This window comes from Lycorma delicatula, chromosome 7 (assembly GCF_047948215.1).
Source record: "Lycorma delicatula isolate Av1 chromosome 7, ASM4794821v1, whole genome shotgun sequence".
Taxonomy (NCBI): Eukaryota; Metazoa; Arthropoda; class Insecta; order Hemiptera; family Fulgoridae; genus Lycorma; species Lycorma delicatula.
The window spans coordinates 76,996,366-77,020,287 of NC_134461.1; the positions used below are offsets into that span (position 1 = coordinate 76,996,366).

Sequence of the window (23,922 nt, forward strand, 5' to 3'; positions counted from 1 at the left end):
TTATCTTTTATTAAAAAAGAATATGGCAATGAATGTTTATCACGCGCACAGGTTTTTGAGTAGTTAAGCGTTTCCAAGATGGCCGAGAAGACGTTGAAAATGATTTTCGTCCGGGTCGCCCGTCCACGTCAAAAAAGGATAAAAATATTGAAAAAATTGGTTATCTTATCCGATCTGACTGTCGGTTAACTATTCTTGTCTTTATTCAAGGTTCTTGTTCAACTCCGTGAAAAAATAAGAAAAAAAAAAACGATCCGAATTGTGGAAGAACAAGTTATGGGTTCTTTATCAGGACAACGCACCGGCTTACACTTCATTGTCTGTAAAGACGTTTCTAGCCAAGTATAACATCCCGGTGTTAGGCCATCTGCCTTATTCGCCTGACCTGGAACCATGTGACTTTTATCTGTTCCCCAAGGTCAAATATGTATTAAAAGGAACAAGATTTCAGATCGTTGAAGCTGTGAAAGAAAAAGCGGCACGCGTCGTGAAAGAGCTCACAGAAGAAGACTTCCAACACTGTTTCAAACGATGGAAAATTTCCATGGAGCGTTGTAGGGGTAGAGGAAGGGTGTATATTGAAGGGAATAATAACTAAATATGTATAAATTTAAAATAAAATATTTTACAGCATTAGTCTCATTATTTAATAGCCATTCTTTGTATGTGATAGTTAAAAGTTTTAAATCTAGTTATTCAGGCAATTTTTCGTTAAAAACAAAATTTCTTTTCTAAAATCAACTGTTTACAAGCTAAATTAAAAAAAAAAACTGAATATTAGAATTATTTAAGTATATAAATTTAAATAAAATAAATTATCAAACGACTTAAAATTCGTTTCATAGTTAGCTTATGTATGTTAGATATATACGTAAACTTATAAAAATATTATGTAACATTTTAAAATAGATTTTTAAAGAGGATATCTTTTAATAATTACACTTGAAATTTGACGCAAGTATATACTAACTACTAATTCAATTCATTTATAAAACTAACACATTTTATACTAATATTTGATTCGTCTACATTTATATAAAAAATTGAAGTTAAACAATTATAGACTTGACCTCTAATTAATGCAAATCAAATTTTATTACGTAATTACATTATAATGAAATAACGTTATAGAAGATTACAAATTATATAATAGTTTATAAAAATATTAAATGACTATATATATTATTAGTCAAAGGCATAAAAAAATATTTCTACTAGGAAAGAAGTAAATTAAATCGAAATGAATTTTTAAAACATTGTTTTATATATAGGTTGTATATAATTTTAGGTTCGAAATTACTTGAAAGAAATGCTAGAATCTACCATTAATTCGTATGACCTTTTAGATTCTTTTGTCTAAATCGATTAAAGGAATGTATAAAACAGGTTCTGAATAAAACAGGTGAATCGCCTCCGGAATTGAAAGTTGCCCGACTTACGAACGCGTAAAACTATCGTAAAGGAATACTACGATAAAAAAATAATAAATAAAAAATTTATATTATTGATTTTGAAATGTAATCAATAGTAATTCAACTTCATTTACTTTAATTATATTTTTACAAAAAAAATAAATAAATAAATAAACGAAGATTTTTTTTATATCTTCGTATTTTATTCAAAATTGAACAAATTAACCCATCCATTATAAAAATTTGGATCTCTTTTTGTACGGACACCCGCACAACTGCCAAACTGATTTAAGTAAAAACTTGTAAGATGAAATTACCTAACCTTTAAAATTAAAAATTTTTTAAATATTTAAATATTAAACAAAAAAATAACAGCGATAATTATATAACATATTAGTTAAACTCTTTTATCATGACAAATTGGTGAACTGTTGCCAATTAAATTTAAATTATAAGAAAAAGATGAATGTTGTAGCTGACTTCTTTCATTTCATCAATTACTACTTGTATAAAAAAATAATTATTTCACTAAAAATGTTATACCACAATAAAAATACGGGGTGGAAATAAAAAAACTAGAGTTAGTTTCTTGATCTGGATCGATTATTAAATGTAATCTGTTAAGTCATACGCAAACACGCTCGAAAATAATTCCATAAAATGCAACTGGTTTCGAATAATTAACACTTCTAGTGCTTATATACAAATAAAATGAGATATAAGATTGGCTTAGTTTATCGATAGTTTGCGTCTGTGTCACGTCTTCATTAATTTTAAATTATTCTTAAATTACAGAAATTATTAAAAAAAAGAAAATTTTATTTTGTCGAGTTTTAGCGTTTTCATATCTGCATTAAAACAACATCCATACTTTTTACAGATTTGAATTCTTATTGAGCAAAAAATGTCTGTTTTGGTAGCATTTGATCGCATTACAGATTTTCTGAATTGACAATTTCCGAAATCAACAACCAGTGGAAGAAAACTGCTTTTAGTTTAATTTTTTTTTTTTACATTTAAGGAAGAATTTTTTAATTTTTTTCATGCATTTTATCAGTTTATAAATAAAACCAGTTATCAAAGAAAAATCTAGTAAGACTTCCCCGAACGAACATTATTATTATTATTACTGTTCTCTCAATTATTAATTCATTTCTAACAAAGTTATTAACTCTATACTGTATTCAGTTAGCTTATAGGGTGAAGAATAAACAAACGTTGCGTTTGTGTGATGAGTTCGTCATGATTCTGCTGAGTCGCTTCCCAGTGCCGATTCACAACGCGGCCATACGGGCCGTATATTCAAGACTTCTTTTTTCCTGTTTAGGCTTCGGGAATCACCGTCAGGTATTACTTCAGAGGATGAATGAGAAAGATATGTATGAATGTAAGTGAAGTGTAGTCTTGTACAGTCTCAGGCGGACCATTTCTGAGATGTGTGGTTAATTGAAATCCAACCACCAAAGAACACCGGTATCCACGATCTAGTATTCAAATCCGTATAAAAGTAACTGTCTTTATAAGGATTTGAACGTTGGAACTCTCAACTTCGAAATCAGCTGATTTGTGAAGATGCGTTCACCACTAGACCAGGAGGGTTTCTATGTACAAGACTAGTCACCGTATAATTAATTAATCATATATAGTAGTTAAACCAATCGACTGATTTAATTTACCTTTTATTAAAAATAGATATTTTGAAGTCCAAATTTAAGTAAACTTGTTCTATAGAATTAAATCTTAGAAATTTCGAAATTCCTTGCAACGATTTCTCTAATAGATGTTCTATTCCTGTTATGCAATGCTTTTAAAAATGAGTAAATCGTTTAATGAAATCAGAATCCAGATCATTTGTATAGATATGTTTAAGATTAGCCGCCTTCTTCCTATCTCCTTCTCTACGTTTGCCTCGTTTTCATACAGCTGAGTTAAGAAGTAGAACCAGTCTTGAAATTCGTTATATGTAATTCGTATTTTTTTTAAATCCACCAATGAAAGTGTCAATAATGAATAAAAACGTGTTTATTCTAAGGTGGCCTCTTCCGGTAACGTTTATGTCTCCACTTCCAACTTCATCTTGCCAAACTTTCCTTTTTCGTAGTCTGTAACTGTCCTTTTCACAGTTCAATATTCTTTGTTAAATCCATACCCAGCGTTTCAAAGTATTCTACGTTCTCTCTCTGTTCACTGAAATATTCTTCCAGCGGACCACACAAATTTTTCACTATCAACACATCTACAGATTCATTTTGAATAACTTTCCTTGTTTTGTGAATCATGTGAAGTACAATGCTCCAAAAGCACACCATAAACACGGTTTCAAATCGTTATGACCGTCAATAATTCCTCGAGCTTCACATCTAGTTGTTGCTTTTTCAGTCGTGTCGTTTGGTATATGTGCCAAAGCAGTGTGAACTAATTCTCAAGATTCTTTTAAACTTTGACAAGCATTATCTCTTGCTGACCACAGAGTAGGACATACTTTTTTTACTGTCTTGTTCTGAAACATTTCCTCCATAATACTAAATGTTAAGGCTTTAGTAGCCGCTACGAATCTAGTTAAAATATTTCTCCAGGATTGGGTTTCTTTGTAATTTAAGGTCTATTTTATCAACACAATTGAGAGCAATTCCTCTTACTTTTTAAATAATTATTGAAGATACTAAAATACTAAATTCGCCTATACTTTCGTATAGGCGAATTTTCATGACATGCAAGACTTTCTCCATTTTTCCTGTCATTGAAACCATCTTTGTTGTTAAATTGGGATCTTTGGTATTAAATGACAAACAAGGTTCAGAAAAAACTGATCCCTTACTTTCGAAAAAAATCATCCATTTCATTTTATGAACTTCTACATTCTTTAATTTTCGTTCAAAGGGAGATTTTGATAAAGTTCAGTTTTATCGTAGTATGATCTTGTACTTTTCGTAAAATCTAATGGTATATTTTGGTCAAAGCCATATTTTACCATTAAATATCTAGTAGCATCGTCTAGAACCTACAAATCTGGGTCCTTATTTAAAAATTTTACTCGTTTGTTTTTGTTGTATTCAAAACCACACCACTAGTCTTTTCCTAACGTCACTTAAACTGGTTTTAAAAGTAACTACACTTTAATATAATATTTTAAACAGACTAAGATATGCACTGCAACAAATATTTAAGAATCACAAGTAAAATCGCGCAACACAACTTTAAATACTGATCAACGTTCGCAGACGCCATATTTCCAAAAAAATAAAGAAAAAAGAAGGTTAGACAGGGCGACTGACGATCTGCGCATGCGTGTAGCTGTACCGCTGCAGCGTTGCCAGTTTGAACTAGATGAAAAGTCGCACCAGCCGTTCCGTACTTTTTATCGAAAAGCCCGTGTTTACTGTTTATTAAGTTCCTCGCCCTAATTAAGCCTGCAGTGTATTCATACGCATCGCCAGTGCTATGAGATAGAATCAAACATATTATCAAGTAACTTGGTTTTTCACTATGTAACAAAATTACGATATTTAAAATACATAGTACTTTTATTTAATCCAGTTTACAGGCAGTCGGAAAGTCGTACATTATATTAATATAACTTTTCTGTTTTTTGGCATTTTGCTAAACTTTACATTGTGATTTTTGAACCAACTGATAGCTTATATCATTACTGCGTAATAATTAGTATAAAATTTTAATTATTGCGGCCATTTTGAGGTGAACCCGACGGCTGATCGCTGTCATTTGTGTATTTTTTTCCTCTAACGATGTCTAATCTGAATCCTAGACAAAAAGTATTCATACATATATATATATTGAATTTAATAACGAACTTTTCGTTCGTTGAAAATGTTGTGAATACAAATTTTCTATTTAAACTTTTGTAACGACATAATGACCCCCAACTGTACAATACGTTTTAAACATATTTCAAAATATTTTCAATCGTATTTACGATTATCCTCATTGACTGGCGCTGATAGCATGGCTTTTTTTAATCAGGTAGGCACGTATTAAAAATGTTGTCGAAATGTGTGTATGATTTGAATTGTGCGTTTATTTCATAACGCTCCAGTAGGTTAAGTCGTGGTACTTTTGGGTGCGTAGAATATCAAAATTGTTGTGTATTGCATTGGTGACTGTGAGGCGATTAGTGTATGCTGATAATATACTGTTATAGAGCTTTTAAATATTCATTATTCATTATAAATTTAATATATATATATATATATATATATATATATATATATATATGTATTTGTAATGATAAGGTCAAGAAAATTTGTTTATTGATTTATTTGACTGTACAGTTCAGTATACTTCATAACTTTACATTAGCATCATATGACAAAATAAACCTGTCTATTAATATCTCACTAACAGAGTTTATTTTTAGTTTATTTTTCAAAATAAACTAAAATACAATTAAGTACCGTTGTATAAAAATAAGTGGAATTACTCGTAAAAAACAATTAATACAATATTACATTATACAACAAACTTTGGCGACCTGCTTTTACTATGTGTACACAACAAAATAAATTATTAATAAAATAAATAATTTAAAAAAATAATTTTTATTATATTACTAATATAAAACATTTCGTCATTTGTCGTCTAATTTTTTTAGGCTTGACGGCGATGAATAGTGTAACACGATTATCCACCCTTATTAACACAATGTTTACATCTGGTATTGGTCTAGCAAGATGGAAGTGTAAGAAACACAAAAAACAAACAAAATCAGCTGTGAAATCAACATTTAAATTATCATGAATGAATTCGAGATAAGCCACTAACAACACAATAACCTATACCAGGCAGGTCCAAATCAATTTTTTAAAATTCTCGTTACATTATCATGGATGAAGTAAGTACTAATATAATTTGCTTAACATTTTTTAACTCATAAAATTCCACCTAAATGTAGTGAACAACTTATTTCTAAATATTACATTAAATTAAACTTCTATATAAAATAGTATTCTTTTTCGATAATTCATTTCAAATAGTAAACACGTCATGTTGGAACATATAATTAATCGGGCTTTTATTCGGTTTGAATCAAATTTAATCTTTAATGTAAGTTTTTTATTTACGTCGAAACGCTTTCAACTATACCTGTATGTATCATCATAAACGCTAGCGCTGCTGCTGTTGCAATGCAGTTCCAGCCGAAGTTACTGCCAAAAGTAACATTTAAATCGAGAAGTATTCAAACAATGTATTAGATTTGACTGTTTATTTATTTTATAGTGTTATTATTTTTTTAAATATTTTGTTAACATGCTAAGATGATGTGCTTCATGTGTACATATAGAAAACCTATATTCTACCTTTTACAACCAGGTTTTTAGCAACGTTTAGTTCTAATTTGTAAGAAATAGTTGGCAAATGGAAACACTGTGCTAATAAAGCTGCATCCTATTGGCCAGTTGTAGAACTTGTACAGTTTAGTTTATAAACTTCCTGTCAGTTATAAACAGTCTTAGTGTAATATGATCCACTGTTTATATACTTTGCTGGTCTGTCTTAAGGTCCACTACTACAATTTTCCCTATTTTATTTTATTATCTTCACTTGAACATATCCTTCTTCAAATCGTCCAGCATCTTATATCTTCATTTTCTACTCTTTTTTTCTGCAATATCTTCAAAAATATCCTAAACAATCATTAATTTTTATATACCATTTTCTTCATTTTGGCCAGCTGAATTTATTTCTGCTAAATTTTTATACAAAAAGAATTTATTTACCTTGAAACTAAACAAGAAAGAGTTTGTTTATTCTCCTCCATATTTTATAATTGTTATAATTGATGTACATTTAAAATACTTTTGGCTAAAATTTCTAGGATATAAAATTGTATGTGTGTATGCATTCTGGCGCTCAGCCAGGCTGGGCTTTTGCCTCCTCCATGATTCACCACTGTTTCATGCAGTGATTACCTGCATGAAATTATTAAATCATAATCAGTTACTTTTGAAGTTAATCTTCTCTATCTCTCGCCACTTCTCTCCATCTTCTCATCCCCCCCCCCCAATCACTATCAGATATCTTGTTACATCCTGGAGCCAGTGTGTTCTTGGCCTACCTCTTCTCTAATCCTTCCTATTCCTCCATGCATTATGTTGCAGTCTGTTCTGTTTCGACGTGAACCAGGCAACCAATTCTGTGTAATTTTATTACTGTTACTATATTTTACCCTTGCAATGTTCTCTCTACTTTCTCATTCCTTGTTATCCTCCTCCATGTTCCTTCTTTAAAAACAGGTCCATATATTCTCCTTATTATTTTCCATTCTAACACTGTCAAAGCCTTAATGTCTCCTGCGTTTAAGGTTCGTGCTTTGCATTTATAAGTCATGACTGGTCGAATTAAGGTTTCATAGATTTTAATTTTGGTACTTCATGTTTTACCTTTTTAATTTAGCAATGGTGAAGTGAGCATGATTGCCAAGCATAATTCTTCTTTTAATTTCTATGACTGCTTTATTGTTACTGTTAATTTCCATTTTCAGGTATGTGAAATTTCTGACATTTTTGAAGGTGTATACCCCAATTTTCATTTCATTTCCTTGTCCTTCTCCTTCTGTAGTGTTCAACTTAAGATATTTATACTTTTTTTTTGTTTATTTCTAGTTCAACTTTTTTTTGTCTCTTCTCTATTTGTATAACTATCCCCTTCAAGGATCCTTCATTTCTCATTACCGGGACATCAATCGCATATGCCTGTACTTGTACCATTCTGTATATGATACTTCCTCTCATATCAATGTTCTCCACTGCCTTTTAAAACACCAGGTTAAAGGGCAGAGCTGAGAGCACATCCCTCTGCCAAACTCCTTCTGCTGTGTCAAACTCTCTACTATTTCTTCCATCGCTCAATACTACACCTACATAATTGGACATCGTCACCAGCTTCACAATTTTTTGGGAATACTGTAACTCTAAAGAATTTAATATTGTAACTTTACTCAACCTGTCTAAAGACAATAAATAACAAATGTAAACTTATATCATGTTTATAGAGCATCTCCTTGGCCATAGTGCAAATGCCTCATCTATGGTACCTCTACCAGGCCTAAATCCACACTGATATTCTCCAACTATTCCCTCCACCAAAGTGCTCAACGTATTTGTCAGGCCTCTAGAGAAGACTTTGTAGGCTAAATCTAACAAATAATTCCTGTAATTGCTATAGTTCAACTCGTCACCTTTCTTGTATATAGGGCACACTAATCCTTTCCTCCAGTCTCTTGGCATCTTCACTTCTCTCCAAGATATAAAATTGAATACTACAAATATTAAATGTTGAGTGTTGGTAAACCTGTTAAACAGCTGATGTCTGTTGGAGGGAAGAGCTGTACTACAGAATATTCTGTGATTATTGTTGGAGGTTTAGATTGTTTTTATTTATAAAGTGCTTCTATGTCTTGTTTATATTTTTAGGTGTATAAAAAATATAGTTTCATACAGTGATTACCTTCATGAAATAATTAAATCATAATCAGTTACTTTTTGTTTTGTTAAAGCTACAAAAAGTAAATTATGTTTAGAAAAATGGAAATATTGACAAGGTAAGAAAACATCAAGAACAAAGGCTATAAAAGTTTTTGTACATTCAACACTACCAACAACTATTGTAAAATTGATCAGGTTCCAGGAACCTATAAGCAGAGTTTTCATGACAAATTTTGGATACAATGATACAGTTCAAGACCACATTTTTATAGAATTTATTTGTAAAATCTGTACCTAGAAATAACATAGAAGAAAATTAAACATATGAGAAAGAGAGATTGGTGAAGTAGCTACAGCATACCGACTAACAATGGTTTTATAAGAATATGTAAGGAAACATTCTTGATATTGGGAAGAGCAAAGTGAAAACCCCATCCAAATTTTTGTTACTGCCTAATGAACAAATTACAGAAATTAGAGGAGGAACAATAATCAATGATGACAATTGCTCAAATTAAAACATTATGGACAGAAAAAAATCCTGTTGTAAAGTTGTTTTTACCTGATCATTTAGTAAATAAAAAAAATATATATATATATATATATGGGAGTTTGTTTTTGAAACTGACTGTGACAAATATAAGTGCCACATACTATCGAATGTTTTGACAATTTCAATCTAATCTTTGGTGCCAAGAAAATCAATAAATGTAGTGAGTGTTTGCAAGTGCAAAATATTTTAAAGCATACTAATAATATTGTTGAAGAAAGGCAAAGAATGTATGTTTGTGAGCTGTATAAAGTCAATATGGATCTGTTATTACAGGAACTTAACTGATTAACTGAGACCTATTGGTACCATAATGCTAAATTTTGACCTAATGCAAATCAACCCCTAACACCAATTGGAGGGCAAAGTATTCTATGCTATGCAAATTATACTTTACTTTTGCTACTGTCATTGTTAACTTCTGATTCTCTTAATCCTGAGGTAGTGCATTTTTATAGATGGACTGAAAATAGAAAATAAATTTTGATGTGGCTCCAATTAAAAGTACACCTAGTGTGGGGCATTTTTTCAGTTATGAATTAATACCAATGTTAACAGGTGAAAACATTAAAAAATTGAGATTGTACATGATTCCTGCACCCATCAAAATAAAAATTATATCTGGTGTTCATGCTGTACAGATTGTCTTAAGAATGTTGAGTACAAGTGGCTTTTTCCAGTAAAAAGTTATTATTAATACATGCCTACCAACAGAGTATTTGGACTAGTTGAAAAGACATTACATAAAGGAACAAACTGTTCTTAATTCTGTTGGTTTTTTGTATGCTATTAGAAAATATGTATTTGCAGTTGATTGTAGTTCCCATAGTATAACAATTCTTAAAATATAGATAAAGGTTTAAAATGGATTTAAAATTAAATTACTAAAATGACAGTATATGTTTCTTACGCTTCTATAAAATTCTTTATAAAAATAAAAACATCATGTTTGAAAATGTTCAATTTCCACTCAAACTGAGTCTATATGGCAACCAAGAAAACTCATATAAAATAACTTTTAACAAACACGTGGTAAGTTTAACAAGAAATTAATTATATATCTGTTAAAAGTTAAAATTTAGTATATTTAAAAGTTATCCTGCATTTTTGTTTTATCAGCAATGTACAACAAAAAGATGCTTCTTTATTTCATCGTAAACATTATTTAAAAAAACATTATAAATAACTTACAATTATTTTCAATATCTGCTATTTTATTTTCAAAACTAGTTTGTTGATATTTAGACATCACTATTTTTATTTTTAATTAACAGGTTGCAAGTCTTTAGTTTACTTAAATAGCCACAAGATATAAAAAGAGCCATAATATATAAAAATATTATCTAATGTTGTTTGCAAAATATTCTCCAGTACTTTTTTACTTCTCTGGGAAAACATTGGTGAATGGAAAAAGCAGGTTTTGGAAACAAGCCACTCAATTATTCCACCTTGTATAATCCAGTTTCTCTTATGTTAAGTAAAGTATAGATACTACTTCTAACTTTGCTCTTTTTTTCTAAAACGTTTTAAAAGTATCTAGTTAAGTTGATTACTCTTATGATTATATTAATACTGTACTTTATTTTATTGTATTTTAGTTACTTACAGAAAGTCAGCTTAAGCAAATTCTACATTCTATACGTGCAAAAATACAAGACTCTGAACTTGCGGCAGATTTAGATGCTTATGAAAAGAGTAGTGATGTAACATCTACACCTGGACATCATATTGAAAGTAAGCACATCTTATATGTAGTTGACTGATAAAATTTGTACAGTAGTTCTTTTGGTTACTGTATCCCAGTATGTGGTTCATAAGCCTACTATGCTGTAAAAGTTTACTAGAAAATATTCAATTTGCTGACATTCTTTCGTTTGGAAAGTGGCCAAGATTAAGACAAACTAGCTACTGAAGAACTTATAAAACATTTTACATTCTGAATGTCCTAGCAGACTCAATAACAGGTTATTTTATCAGTTTTTATTATCTCTTCACAGGCAAATCTGATGCTGTAACTTGGTTTTTCAAGGGTTTAAACATGCATGAATATCTCACCCATAACTTTTATAACTTCATTGCATACATCAGACACATGAAAAATTAAAACTGTGATAATCAATTGGTGAGGACTCCCCATACAACAATAAACAAACATTACATTTAACACATTCTCAACGACAAAAGTTAACTACTGAATTTCATTACAGAAATAGAAAGATAATATCCTAATTTAAAATCAAACATTAATTACTGCAATGATTTTTACATCATAATAGAGTAACAAGTATTAATCACATAAAAATGTGCAGCTGTACTTTTAACTTATTTCTTGATGGTCAAAAATAGTAGTGAAGGAGTACGCTGTTTCAGTTAGGTTAAATTTGATACAATAATTAGAGATAATTAGATATAATCCATTGAATAATCAAAGGAATAGATTACTTTCTAACTGAGGCATTAGTTTACTTTCTAACGTGGCTGTTATCGATACATGCCAACTGTAAATTTTATGAGAAAATGTTTTTAAACTATTTGTTTGTAAAAGAAACTAGTTTCTCTATAAAACTAGCAAATGAAGTATAAGTAATTATGAATAAATTAAAACAAAATTTAAAACCTCAAAGAGGTGTTATAAGAGTGCCACAAAATTTATTTTTAACATTGCCCAACTTGCTCAGAAAAGGTGCGGAATGCAAAACAACTAGCCCAAAATACTAAAATCATGTGTTCAATATACAATATTCCTATGTAAGGCAATCTTTTTTTTAGATTTCATGAGCGTGAGTCTAACTTTATTTTTTTAAAAATTACTTGGAAAGTTTTTTTATATAATGAGTTCAACATAGTCCCTTCAATTGTGCTGAATATCCTGTTAAAGGCAAATGCAAGATTCCGATTATCATCATATATGGTTTAGAAGGAACAGTGAACGGCATAGATGAAGTCCTACGCAAGAACAACCGCATGAAAATAAACAAGAACAAAACGAAAGTAATAAAATGTAGTAGAAATAACGAAAATGGACCACTGAATGTAAAAATAGGAAGAGAAATGATTATGGAGGTAAAAAAATTTTGTTATTTGGGAAGTAGAATTACTAAAGATGGATGAAGCAGGAGCGATATAAAGTGCCAAATAGCACAGGCGAAACAAGTCTTCAGTCAGAAATATAATTTATTTACATCAAAAATTAATTTAAATGTCAGGAAAAGATTTTTGAAAGTATATGTTTAGAGGGTAGCTTTATATGAAAGTGAAACTTGGACGATCGGAGTACCTGAGAAGAAAAGATTAGAAGCTTTTGAAATGTGGTGCTATAGGAGAATGTTAAAAATCAGATGGGCGGATAAAGTGACAAATGAAGAGGTGTTGCGGCAAATAAACGAAGAAAGAAGCATTTGGAAAAATATAGTTAAAAGAGGAGATAGACTTATAAGCCATATATTAAGAGGCATCCTGGAATAGTTGCTTTAATATTGAAGGGACAGGTAGAAGGAAAAAATTGTGCAGGCAGGCAATGTTTTGAATATGTAAAACAAATTGTTAGGGATGTACAATGTAGGGGGTATACCAAAATGAAACGACTAACGCTTGATAGGGAATCTTGGTGAGCTGTATCAACCAGTCAAATGATGAGTTTTTCTTTTGGTAACTTTATTAAAAAAAGCCACAATAATTTAAATTAGGGATTAAAGGTGTTCTCCAGAATCCTGTGTCTGTGTATATTGACTGGAAATCATCACCAAATCTTCTGTTTAAAAACTTTATATTATCTCTTGTAACTTAGGTAGATTAAACTAGAAGTTAAAGAGCAAAATCATTCTTATATATTCAGCAATATTAAGATTTAACTCTAATTAAAGTACAATGGTGTTTTCGATTCAAGATTGTATAAAGTTATCATTTGCTGGGCCAACCACATGCTAGGCTTTTCCGATAGTATCTGGTGTTTTTTTCTCTCCCTGATTGTTGAGTTTATGTTTTTTGCCATGTTTACATAACTTACTGAATAATAATTTTTTAAGAATGAAATGTAAACCCATTAAACTGTACAAAGAAACAATACTTCTTGTGAAACTTACAGTACAGACTTCTTTGAAGGCTCCAAACTTTTTAAATCTGTCTTATAAATGAATAAAGGTGGAATCCATTGAATATGAAATTCAGCTTAAAATATACATTGTATTTCCGTAATGCTTTCAGACTTACCATAAACGACTATTTAGTGCATAGGAGATAGAAGATATTTATTATAAGTCACAGCTAAACTGACTAATATGGTGAAAGGTGGTGTAGTGGAAAGGGAAAATACACCCACTTGATATGTGCTGCCATTTCCAATGTAATCACGTATAATTTGAAACACACACAAAATAGTATAGGGTTTCATAATACGGGACACCAGCTACAGAGTATAAATAAAAATTTACAAATCAAATACATTACTGTTCACGCACCACCTTGCATTTTTTTTACAAAAATCTTTATTTTTTTCTTAACAATTTGACTGTTATATATCTTTATTTGATTGTGGGTAATTTAAATAACATTTTACTTTATTTTTGAAATCATTAACTACACTATAAACAATACCCAAAATTGATGAAAATAATATAAATAGCGTTTACACATTTTTTTTCTTTTTAGAATAGTAAAACCCTCTTTATCATTTCATTGGTACTAATTTTTGCCACTGATTATCATCGATTGATTTCAACCATAGACAAAAATAACAAATTATACATTAAATTATTTTATACCTTTTAAACTTCAAACTTAAATAAATAAATAATCCCATAATAACTTCAACCATAAATCATAATCATTAAAAACTGCTTGATTTTTTTTTGAATGAGAGAGACAGACTAATTTAAAGTCTGGATAAAATTGAAATGTTAAACCTTTTAATCTGTCTTTTAACTTGTTTATCTGTCTTTTTTCTAATTTATAGCTTAGAAAATAATACTGATCAAAATTTATAAATTTTCATTGAAATGATTTAATCAATATAATAATTAGTGAGATAATATTTTGTCCTTAGCTAAATCCATAAAATATTTTTTACCAGTGTTCTTATTTAAATAGCTTTAATTAAAGGGAAGGGAACTTCTGCGTCATCACTTTATCCTTGTCATCTTTCCCAACTCTTATTGCCAAAAGTTACTTAAATAACAGTAATTCATGCTGAACTAAAAATAAGTAATTACTATAGAATAAATATTTAACGCACAAGTAACTCTAATTGATAGTTACAGAACATAACATTTTCTGTAATAGTGTAAAATATCTAAATATGAAAATTTTTAAATTGTAGAAAGCAATAAAAGATGAACTGAAATAGAACCGAAGAGAATAGAAAAAAATGCTGTTTAATATTATATTGATTCATTATTATTATGCATCAAGATTCATAAAATACACAAAAAGGAAATACACTGGTTTATTTGTAGTCCTGTTCTTATAACTTTATTTTTGATTTCATTCACCTACTGAAGCAAACTATTTTGTGTTTTTACTTTACATATAAACGGACGGGTATGTTCCATAATAGTATCTAAGTTGGCTGAACTGATAGCTTACAGTTCAGGAGAGCTCTTTACCCAAAAAATTTAATTATAGAAATTATATAAAATTTTAAGATTTTTGCCTTTTTTCCTGGTGTGCGGATTCAAATCCTGGTTAGACATGGCATTTTTCTACACATGAAAAATTGCATTTCCATATTCCCACGTACAAGCTTCTCAGTAGCTTCTGTGGTGAATTAACTCAAGCAAAAAAAAAAGTAATTTTAACTATAAAAGATTATAAGAATAAGAGATTATCTTTCATAATGAGATGATTACCTATAATTAAACGTGGAAACATGCATATAATACAGTAAAAGTTATATAAGCTTACCATTGTGCAAGGTAGTTATTATATAATTAAACTTTTAGTAATACACTGGTTATATTGGCTATAAAACTGTCTGTAACAATAAGCCGATACAATCACGTTGTAAGCAAAATAAACAGTACCAACTAACTTTATATACACAAGATTCCGCGTTACCGGTGACTCGCTGAACACTACAAACCCGTTTGTTTATCTGACTATATTTTGATTACGTCAACGTATCGCAACATGTAGGGCAGGCAATGACTGATGACGGCATTCGTTGGAATCAGTTTGGGATAAATAGTTCTCCGAGAAAGAATAACTTAAATTACTGTCGACTATTTCTTGAAGAGTATTTGTGATCTTTGTTTATCAATCTGTACTACTAAAAATAAAAAATGCCTTTGATTAGTTCAAGTAAGTACAAATTAATTTAGGTTGATTTTTCTTTTTGTTTGTATGTTTTTCTAACCTCAACTATTTTTACCGGCTCATGATTAAATTAAATCTAATTGAACTTTATGAAATCAATTATGTGAAAAGCTATGTTTAAAAGTGATATTAAATGAAACAATGATTGTAAATAGGGAAGATATTAGTGTTCCAAACCTTTTCTTTTTCTTTGATGTACTTTCATAATTACTGACAGGCGATTTTATCCATTTTATCACTTAACTGCTGTAATATTATCGTTTTGTTTCAAATGTTAATGATCTAACATTTTGGCTTTCCTTGCTGAGTTTGGAACTAATTCATTTTAACATTATTGAAGTTTTAAGAGTATGGCAATTAAATGATGGTTTAATTAAAAATATATTTAATATTAATAAATAGAACTATTAAAAAAAAAAGACTTTTATTCTTCAAAACTGAACCTCATGTATTTCATAGTTAAATTGCATTTTGTATTTTCTTTGTTTAAAAAAGTATGTATAAACTTATTAGAATTAAGATGAGTTCTCCTTAAACATAGACCACAGAGAGTGAAGATTATTAAGTTGATTATTTTGTTAAGTTTGTTATTGATATACAGACACCTGTATATCCGTGCAAAGAAAGGTATATCTATTTGAAGGTAGCTATGTACATATTCTGTCCTGATATACAGGCTGATTCAAAGAAACGGGAAATTTAAAAAATTAAATAACGTTAATGAAAATTTTTTTTAGAAAATTAATTTTATTTCATGTAATTGTACAAATGTTTCCATTTTAGGATACATACATTTTAGTTTATTTTTTAAAGATGACATCTTGCAGGTGACCTCTTTTACGTAAATACTCACGAAGTCTCTTCGTTAAATTTGACGTAACATCTCAACTGGAATTTCCGCAATTGCTTCTCGGATCTTTGCCTTCAGTTCTTTCGTTGTAGCAGGTCTACTGTCTACACCTTTCTTTTAAGATGACCCCACAAAAAGTAATCGCAAGCTGAGAGATCAGGCGATCTGGGAGGCCATCTGTCGCCATTTCGTGAAATGACACGTTGTCCAAACAATCGGTGTACAGCTGCCATCGATATTCGTGCAGTATGTGACGTTGCTCCGTCTTGTTGAAACCAGGCTGTGTTAAGAATTGGTGGAAATCTCTTTTGTTGTTCCACAACAAAGGTTTCAAGCATGGCTACGTAACGAGCCGACGTCACTGTAATCGCAAGACCGTTGTCATCCTCAAAAAAATAAGGGCCTATAACACCGTAAGATGACATAGCACACCACACGGTCACTTTCTGGCTGTGCAACGGACGCTGGTGTAGCTGCGTAGGATTTTCTTGTGCTCAGTATCTGAAATTTTGCTTCTTAACAAATCCACTGAGGTGGAAATGCGCTTCGTCTGACATCCATAGTTCGTTTTCATTTATCTTCTGAAGCATTAAATTACAGAATTGTGCTCGCACAACTGCATCGTTCGGTTTAGTTCCTGGACGATCTGCAACTTGTATGGATGGAATTGCAAGTCCTTCACTAACATTCTTTGAACACTTGAACTATGCAGTTGTAAAGATGCTGAGAGACGACGGATTGACCGATGTGGACTTCGTGTGACAGCATCTTGTAAAGCTTGAACATTCTGTGGTGTACGGCCGGTTCGCTCACGGCCTGGAGGTTTCTTTTTCATTGCCGAACCAGTTTCCTCAAAATTAGATATCCATGTTTTAATTGCATGTGCTGATGGAACACGGTCGTGCCGTGATCATATCTATAAAGTGATGCAAAAAAATACTTTTTTCAGTTACTCAGTTTTTTTTGTGTAGGACCCTGTAAAAAAGTGAAAAAAATTGCAACAAGCAACAAGGTTCATGTAATTACAAAAAATTAATTTTCCCAGCTAATATAAGAGCTAGAGAGCTTAATTTGGTGTCTCATTTTAAGCTCTTGGAATGGACATTCATATGATGTATCACTTGACAAACGTTTTAGACATTAATAGTTCAACATAACCAAAATATTTTCTGACCTCGAATACATCCAAGTGTACTTTTTTAAATTTGAAAAAAAAAACTTTTTTGCTAATGTGTTGTACATGTGATAAACAATTCATAATGAGATTGTGATCATAGTGAAATAAAATAATGAAGTTGTATGCACTCATTACTTAACTGCAATTCGTATAGCATCCAAAGATATTTACAGAAGAATTACACAATGTACACTTTTTTACGTCTGGTTAGCATTTTCCATTTCTTACTTTGAGAAGTTTTAAACTCTTCCCTGTATTTACCCTGGGATCTATTTTTCAAATAACATCACTCCTATGTACATTAAGGACATCCTGAAAGTCTGGGTAGTGGACAGAAGGTGAAGGTCCATGTGGATGTAAGAACTTCATATTCACTGTTTGATTTTCCTTATTTGTCTAGAACACACCCCAACCACCAGTGTCCGTCATATCTGCAGCTCAAGAACCCAACCAACCATTTCTGTGAATTCAAGATCATCCTCAATATTTTTTGTGCTTGCTACTGTTGAGTTGTTAGAAAATGAAAACACCCTCACTTACACCTGATTCTTGTTCAATGGAACAAAAGACTAGAGTTTCTGAGTACTTGATATAGTTCTTGTTATCATTGCCCTACTCTATAAAGCCTCTTCTTCTCTTTTATTCTGTTCAATTGTACTGTAATGGAAATGTATCGACTCAGTGTGTCCATTAGCCCAGTCTTACAGCTATCATGGAGTCATGCTTTGGTCATTGTAGGTCATTTAAAAACTTACTCTAGGTGCAAGTCTTTTAACAGTCTCTCTCACACCATCACATGCACTTCTACCATGCAGCAAAAATTATGCCACTCAGCTTTGATCCCAAAGTCTGATTCATGGTAACAGAGGTTGAGAAAATTGAGTCTGTTTTTGTACTGAGAGGCAGCACTATCACTGTAATAATAGATCAGGCTAGGTTTTAGGTTTTAAAATTAGACTGCATGAAACTAATTAAATATTTCTGAAAAAGGTTCACTGCTATTATGTCGTGTGATAGTCAGAAATTATGACAAGAGATGCATGCATCAATGTTTTTGTTGTTCGGTCTTGGAATAGATTGTGAAGGGGTGAACTGTTGCCTGTGTATTGTTCCAGTGGAAACCTTGGGCTGCATCCCAGAGAATGAATGAATAGTTCTCAGTTGCAGATTATAAGATATTCACCTTCTTTCAGAGATTGCTTCAGATGGGTGAGGTAATTGGACTGTTGACTAGCAAGAAATGCGTGTTGAAGAAGTTTCAGAAGTTATTCAAAAAGTATACTGATGAATTCTTCAGTAGGTTTGACTAATGTCTCATGAGATTTTCTTATTTAAACTTGTATCCGCTGTTTGTAAGTGATGTTTTCAATGTAGTTGAGCTTGAAAGTTTCCTCAATCCTTCCTTACCTTGACTTCTTCAAACTCAGCACAATATTTGCAATTTCCAAAGTATCAAGCTTCAGTTGAATTAACACACACTACATATGTCATAATATCTTTGTAAAACTTAATTGATCTATCAACTTCTATTAGTCCTTTCATTCTACAATGCATAACCATAAGTTTTGCATTTTGGTGCATTGCATATATACAAGTACTGTGGGTTCCACTTGCACCTGCAAGAACACAGTACTTAGGCGTGAGTTCTCAGAACTTTGAAAATCCTATTTTCAGCAATGGATATCTCTGTTTAAACAATGCAAAAGCTTCACAGAGATTACAAAGAATTAGTTTTTTCTGAACATGCTCTTGTCTTCCATTTATCTTAAGAGAAATAAAATCTTTTTTTTTCTGGGCATTATTTGACTTATTTCCTCGCTGTCTTACAGATCAGTTACTTTTTCTGCTGTTCCAAAATATAAGTTCTACCTGATTTAGGATCAGGACATGACATGACACCCTTTTCTTTAACTAGGCTTTTAGCTTTCCTTGCAGTGTAGTTTGATACTCCAACTTCATCTTGAATGTCTTTTAAAGTCCAGCTTTTAGGGCGCATTGTCAATATTTGAATCCTGATGTCCTTATCACCTGTAGTATTAAATTTTTCCTTCAATTGGTTGACAATTTCACATTCAGAGGAAGAGGAATAGCATCTTGTTCACAATCTGAATCCCATGCTCAATATTTTCCTTTTGAACACTGCTGGTTTCTTAAGTTTTCCTGAGGGTATTTTCTCTCACATAGTCGTTTTTTCTGAATAGGTGATTCTTTTAAAACAAACTTTTTTTTCAGAGCATTTACAGCTTCATCTTTTTCTAGGGAATACAAAATATCCAATTGTTGAAATTTTTAATCAGAAGTAAATTCCTCAGCATTATATTTAGCATATGCTTTCAACTGTTTGTGGGAAGTGTCCAAAATCTTGTAACCTTGTTTAAGAAAAGTAAATGTTTGCACCAATTTCTTGCTTACACATCTCTGGTTTTTTACAGGAATTATGACTTAATTTTTTAAATGAAATGCAACAGTACATTTTACTTTAAGCTGTAGAAGTTGATGGTTCCACGCTGGTCACTCACTGTATTCTGGTTCAAGGCTGTAATGAATTAGTCATAAAACTCCAAACGTGTAGAGAAAGACTAGCTCAGTTGTCAAAAAGTGACTGAAAAATCTGAAAAAATATTTATCATGTTTATAGATGTGATCAATCCTCATAGTAAGTACACCACTGAACCTTCTATTCCAAGAGGTGGTCCAAACTGAATATTACTTTATTTGTCTCAAGAGGATGAAACATGTACATACTTTTGCTGGCACTAGGAGTGCATGTCATGACATGCTACTCTTCTGTCTCATCAATTGACCCAGTCTGGAAGGAGGGGGTTTTCATTAATTGAATCTTAATTAGCAATTGCCACAGAGGGAGCAATTGGAATATTCTGCTGTACCTAATTATTACAAAATTATTTTTTAATCTGATCCCATTGCAATCCCATTATGAAATGTTTTACCACATTTACAACACGTTAGGAAGCAAAAAATATATTTTTTCAAATTTAAAAAAATTAACTTCGATATATTCAAGGTCAAATGATGTTTTTGGTGACAAACTATTAATATCACAAAACCTTGTCAAGTGACATATCATATGAACATCCATTCCAAGAGCTTTAAAATGACACCAAAATGAGCTTTCTATCGCTTATAGGAGCTGAGAAATCTATTATTTTGTAATTGCTCAAACCTTGCTTTCTGCAGTTTTTTTACTGAGTCGTACACAAAAAACTGAGTGTCTGAAAAATCTGAAAAAAAATTTTTTTTGCATCACTTCGAGGGTAGAGCCAGACTTGTAAAATTTATGTGAATTACTGGGTGTGAGTCTGAGAAGTGCATTTATTTTCATTGATTTGTTTGAAATGACCCGCAGTTCTCTTTCTATAGTTGCAGGTTATGCTCTGGGTAATTTAATCACAGAAGGCAAGACTAAAAAGGTGTATGAAATTTTACAATCACCTGATGAAGTATTAATTATAAGTAAAGATCGAATAACTGCTGGGGATGGAACCAAGGCACATGTTTTGGAAGGAAAAGCTGCTATCTCTACTCAAACAACTTCCAAAGTTTTTGAAATCCTGAATTCTGTTGGTAAAGTTAATTTTTTTGTCATTATAGGTGTTAGATGTTATTATTAATAGATTATATAATGATAAACCATTTTTATTTATTTGTTAATATATTAAGAGTGAGAGAGAGAGAAGCAGTTTTGAATTATATTTTCAATGCTGAATTTTGTTTCGCAGACCATTTTTGTATTACTCCTTAACAAAATGTTGTTGCTGTTGTGATTGAGAATTAAATTTTATATTAATTAGTTTGAAGCCTAAGCCCAAACATACCATGAATATAAGTTTTTACATCAATGACTGAAGTCTGTGATTATCATGGGCCTTCATATTTAATTATATTTCAGATTTCAAACATATGCCCATTATTATTGTTCATAGGGTCAATCTTTCTTTTATTTGGAATGATCTACTTTTTTCCATTCTATTAGATATTCTTGAAAAAAATTTACCAAAAATGAAACATTTGTTAATTCAAGATGAGGTAAAGCCATTGTTTTTGTTGTATGTAAAGTCAATATTTGCTGTATTTAGGTCATTATTGCTTTGATTTTTTTTTTTTAAGTAAAAAAAAAAATGTCCTATAATGTTATATTTGTAGTAGTGAATGTTATTTTTCATCTAAAGTTGAGGATACTTGCAATATAACAATAATTAAATTGATTTTTGATATGTCATCCGAGTCAGATTGTGACTGAAAGTTTTTTTAAAACAAACATAACTTGATTATAAAATATCTTCAGTGAAAATTTAAATGGTACAATTAGATTTTTTTAAATTTTTATTCTGGTTTAGAGGCTGAAATTGATGATAATGATTACTGATGACAAATACTGACTATGACAGTACACCAGGTCAGACAAGCAGTGCAGTTATGATATTGATAATATTGCTGATTAAATAATTCTAATCCATCACATAGTAATCAAAAAGTAATAAAAGAAGAAGTTGATAGACAAATACAGATTTTGACTGATCATTTACTAGTAATTGGTATTAAAGGGCCACTATGTGTTAATATTAAAAACTTATTAAAACATCACGACTTCATATTTGTTTTGAATAAATCAGATTGATTTTATGATGATTCAAGCTAGATATATACAATACAGGTGATCATCTATGTTCAAAGAAGATAAAATTCAAAAATAATTTTTGAGTACCTCAGAATGCCCTAGATAATAGGATTGTAAAACTGAGAAAAATGGCTCAGATTTCTAAATGTTAAAAAACTTGCATGTTTATAAGAGTGATTGTTAAAAAAGGTGTGATTATTAAGTTTTTATAAAATATGTATATACTTTTAAATAAAATAAATATAATTATTTATATGCATAATAAAATTGAGTTGGTCCACTATAACACTACCTGATATAAAAATTACAAGATAAATTTTTTATTAACAATTGAAGTATCTTATGATAAATTAGCTTCAAAATATTGAATAAATCATGTTGGTTAATCAGACGTCGAGTGGATCACCAAAAGATAGTAGGATAATTATGGGGTGAGAATCAAGAACTGGGTAGGCTAATGTGATATTCATTTTACATAAGTGTTATTTCATTATAACAATATTTATGTAGGGAATTATCATCCCAGTTATTTTAACTGTTTGGTACTTTTGTCATTTGAAAAGATGCCTTTAATTCTATTAATCGGTTGAAACTTAGAAACACATATTTTTAAATTGAGACACCATTATATTTTAAATAAAATTTATGTTGTTGAAATGACAGGCAAAGATACTTTAGGAGAAGTTAATAAGCCTTGATAAAGCTGATTTTATTTATAATCATTATATTGTTAATGTGTGAAAAACAAGGTATTTTATTTTAAATGATTAGATTATTTATTTTGTATCAGGTAAAAGGTAATATTATCTATGTTATTGAACTGTATTAGTACTAATTTATTACAGTGATAAGACAGTACTCCACTTTTTGATATTGAGTATAAGGAAGTGAACTTGCTATTTCAAGTTAAGATGTCTTTTCATGATCTGGTTTTTTGTCTTTGATTTTTTATTTACTTAATGTGTGCAGTCTTGCTTGTTACATTGCATAATTTATATTTCATTTTTTATTTTAACTCTTTGATTATAGTAAACAACTCTGTAATTATGTACAATTAGGGACTCATCTCTAATTTTTATGAAATTTGCAGTGCACCTTTTCAGGACCTAAGTTATTCGTTACAAATGAAATTATTTGTCGGATATGCCTTTCACCTGAGTTATGTCCTTTTTAAGTTACACAGTACCATCTCTTTTGTAATTCAGCAATTTACAAGTGTAATATAAATTATTTTCAGACTAAATAATTTGGTTAATTTTATTAATTAAGTTAAGAAAAAGATTAGATTCACTTAGACTAAATTAAGTTAGGTTAAGCTTAGGTGCAAGTTAGCTAAATTTAAGTGTAATATACATTATTTATAGAGTAAGTAAGTTGGTTTAAGTGAAATTTAACTGAGTTTACTTATGTTTAGGTCAAGGTTACGGCTGTGTGTTAGGTTAGGTAACTAACTAAACTGTACTGAATTTCATACAATATCAAAATAACCCTAATGCTCACTTCACTTGCTCATCTTGTCTAATTGACCTTAAATATTTAATTG

The 23,922-nt window shown here is 30.5% G+C and overlaps 2 protein-coding genes across 4 annotated transcripts in view; one reads left to right on the top strand and one right to left on the bottom strand.

Moving 5' to 3' along the window:
* Positions 1-15,463, bottom strand: part of LOC142328135 (amidophosphoribosyltransferase-like) — a 45,898-nt gene extending 30,435 nt beyond the window's left edge. Inside the window, exon 1 of the mRNA XM_075371676.1 lies at positions 15,303-15,463. Coding sequence (XP_075227791.1) covers positions 15,303-15,305 — 3 coding nt within the window. The 5' untranslated portion in view covers positions 15,306-15,463. The remainder of the gene's footprint in view (positions 1-15,302) is intronic.
* Positions 15,464-15,540: 77 nt separating this feature from the next.
* Paics (PAICS bifunctional enzyme) overlaps positions 15,541-23,922 on the top strand; it is a 49,248-nt gene continuing 40,866 nt past the window's right edge. For 2 of the 3 annotated variants that reach the window (XM_075371677.1, XM_075371679.1), the window contains exon 1: positions 21,097-21,325. In XM_075371677.1, coding sequence (XP_075227792.1) covers positions 21,097-21,325 — 229 coding nt within the window. Of the gene's footprint in view, positions 15,699-21,096; positions 21,326-23,922 lie in introns of those variants that run through there. The other variant, XM_075371678.1, reaches the window with a different exon arrangement.